A 3,370-nucleotide genomic window follows, 5' to 3' on the forward strand; every position below is an offset into this window, starting at 1 on the left:
GAATTTTTGTCATCACTGAAGACTACAGCGTTCCAAAACTCCTCACCTTTGCATATATATGTACGGCACCACTTGACCTTTTTTTGCTTTTGTTGAAGGGTCATCTGCGGTGCCGTTATCATTTTTTATACTTGAGGTAAGGCACAGCGCTCAGTATTTGCTGGACGCGTCTGTGCCTAATGGGCAGCTTGAGCGCAGCCTGAATAGCTCTTGCGCTCTCCTCTCCGTTTAAAGCCATCCGAGTTACAGCTCTTTTCCGCGTTTCTGATATCTTCTGGTTTCCTTTCCAATGTTAAGGATGATTGTGTTTAAATCCTTGTCGTACGACACCCTTTACTGCCCTTACAGACCGATTCACAGTCTCTTCAATGCTGCGAAATGAGATGCATTCTTTGTGGAGTGCCAGGATCTGTCCACGCTCAAAATCGGTTATGGCAGGGCCTCGAGGCATGTTGGTGGATGATTGAGATGTTTGGGTTGCATAAATGAGTAGTCCGAGTTCCTATCGTGATGTTTAGAGCGGTACATAGCACTTTACGGTCTTGTTTTTGTCGCCCTAAAGGTACTGTGCTTTACGGTATTTCGCGTATTTATACGAGTTTCTCGCGGTTTTCAAGAGCTAACTCCAGACTAGTATCCTTTTGCAGCAGTTGGCCTCTACAAATGTTTATTCCGTGGTGCACTGGTACTGTACACGAGGCGATGCTTTAAAAGGGGTACGGGAAGTGTTCTTTACGTGGTGGTCGATGGGTGTATTTATTCCTGTTTCGCGCAGGGATGGAATGAACCTTGACCCCTCAAATAAAGAAGAAGAAGTACAGGGATTCAGGGGTGGGGAAGTCGGGGAAGGTTTTTTGGTCGTGGGCTGGGCAGTTTCAGCCTCAGGTATGCACAAGGAGTTACATTCCGTATGTGTGCATGACTTTGGGGGAGTGGAAAAAGATGAGACCGGTTGCAGCTCGGGATGCATGATAGCAAGGACGATGGCGTTGTTGCGTTGCCATGCAGGAGACGTATATTTTATTAATAATAATACTATATTAATAATAATATATTATCAGGAGGAGAAAAACACATGGGCTACTTTGTTACACATGTACACGGTGCTACCGCCGAACACGTGTTAGGATCCCTCCCTTTGGGGGCGGGTTGTTTCTCATACTTTGGGGCAGCGTGTCTTAAAGCTGCCGACCTGTACTGTACCTTGAGGGAAGAGAGCAATCAATACCTGTACCGTTTAGCGCTGTGTCCGCACTGCAGACACAGCGCTAAACGGTAGAGCTAAAAGCAGCCTTGCGCGGAGTTGCGGAGTCCGCACAAGGGTGCTTTTAGCTCTGCAGTATGAGTTCGTATATGCCAAAATTCATAGCCTGTGATAAAGAAGAATTGCTCTTTACGGGGGCGGCATTGCAGTGGGTGCACTGTACCGGTACTCTGCATCCTGCTTCTTTTAAAGCACTGTATTATAGTAGGACGAATGCTTTATTCCTTCGAGCCCCCCCACAATCAACACTACAAGTCCGTGTGTGCCATCTACGCTGGCATAAGTCACGACAGCAATAGGCAAATGCGCTGCCTTCCTCATTAAACCATAATTGTTTTCAAACTCATTTTATCTGTTTTCTTTTACTTCAAGTGGAAGAAGTGGAAGGTCTAATTTCTTACAGTCACACTAGCCATCCGTTGTAAAAGAGAAAAAACTCCTCTCTGTCAATTGCAGTAGAACCCGGCATCGCAAGTAACATCAACAACCGGATCTTCGGAAGGGAGCACGTCACCACCAGAGGTACCAGCAACAACATCTTCGGGGTTGTTGGACACGATCAGTTGGGAGCTCCCGTCCTCGAAAGTAACCCTGGCGAGCTTGATGAAAGCGAAAGCAACAGTCGGTCGGAAGCTTATTCCGGTGGCCTTGAGCGAACCAGAGATCCTGATCTTTGTCGATGCAGAATTCTCAAGAAGCTGCGACGCCGCCCTCACCTTCTCAGTGTAGTTCTCCTGCGAGGCCGCCTCCTCAGTGAACGACTCGGTAGTTACCTTCTTGTCAAAGTCCGCACCGATCCACTTGAACAGCGGAATGTCAAGGCCCTTCTTCCACGACGCTTTGCGGGTCCTGTAGACAGACTTCTCAGCAGCAGAGAGAGTCGCCTCAAATTCCTTGTCATTCTTCTGAAGAGTCTCGGCGTCAATGGCCTTAACTACGATGTCGAAGTACAGAGTTCCGTAGGCACCACGGTTCACGTTGAGACCAACGCGGGTAATGCGACCAACACCAGATTCGGAGGAGTAAGAAGTGAAATCGGAGAATTCATCACGAGTCACGGTGGCGGGGATGAATTCCTCTACAATGTTGACGATCTTTCCCTTAGGCTTCGGGGTGGGCTCCTCACCTGGGAACCCAGCATCACCAGATTCGATAACTTCGATTGTGCGAATAGATTTGGCAGCAAGAGTTGCCGTGAAGAGAGCAAAAAGGCAGACGAGGAACTTAGTGAAGGCCATGTTGTTTCGTTGAGGGGGTATTCAAGTTCTGATGTAGGCGGTTGAGAGACTGTGAGGATGACTTCACTACCACGGACGCGATGACGATCTACTTTATATAGAAGAAATGAAACAGTTGGAAGGCATCGGTTGTTGATGATCTATTACTTCTGCAGCTAGCAAATCGTTCAGAGGGCAGGATGTATGCCGCTTGTCCTGATAGAACCCTCAATAATATTCCTGACAGATAGCACTTGCAGAACCAGCAGGGAGAAAAGGGGCTTCTCTCACTGGAGTCCAGCCGCAATAAAAACTTTCGCCAGGCCACTAAATGGACTGTACATGAACGCCGTTGTTGCACAAACGATGCAATAGTCAGAATATGTATCCTAGCCGAAGTCCGTCAAGGTTAGCTCTACCATCCGTACAATGTACTTATTCATACACTTATTTCAAATGGGCCTGTCGATACCTGGTTACCACTCGACCAGTCGTCAAGGTGTAAACGAACTTTGGGGATAGATCTCATCCATAATAAAGTCGTGGCGGATAAACGCAGGTTCTAGACCACAGTTTCATACCAATGAAGTATATTCTGTTTTCGAGGAGAAATGATGCTAGATGTCCGACAGGATCAAACTCTACAACTCATAGAAATAACTTGAGCGTAAGAGAACGGACACTAAGGCCCTGCAAAAACAAAGCCGAAATGTCTGGGAAAGTTGCTCAAAGGCCACAGCCCCCGAGTAAGTAAGTATCAGGGGTGTTTTGAGGTAAAAATGGAAGTTGAGAGTATGTCAGGCGTGAGTCGGCGATCTAAACACCTTTCAACAAACGCAAGCAACCACGGCCTGTTGGGAATGTAATTTATACAATGAAATGGAGAGCC

At 47.2% G+C, this 3,370-nt stretch overlaps 1 protein-coding gene across 1 annotated transcript; it reads right to left on the reverse strand.

The window, feature by feature from the left end:
• Positions 1–1,710: 1,710 nt before the first annotated feature.
• Positions 1,711–2,502, reverse strand: CHC_T00003778001 (hypothetical protein). The gene has a single exon (XM_005715437.1). The coding sequence runs from the start codon at positions 2,500–2,502 to the stop codon at positions 1,711–1,713; it is 792 nt and encodes a 263-aa protein (XP_005715494.1).
• Positions 2,503–3,370: the final 868 nt, after the last annotated feature.

The sequence above is a fragment of the Chondrus crispus genome, genomic scaffold (assembly GCF_000350225.1).
Source record: "Chondrus crispus Stackhouse genomic scaffold, scaffold_20, whole genome shotgun sequence".
NCBI lineage: Eukaryota > Rhodophyta > Florideophyceae > Gigartinales > Gigartinaceae > Chondrus > Chondrus crispus.

What these genes read in the sequence shown, in the direction of transcription:
- CHC_T00003778001 (XM_005715437.1), bottom strand. Translation starts at nt 2,502, where the DNA reads ATGGCCTTCACTAAGTTCCTCGTCTGCCTTTTTGCTCTCTTCACGGCA.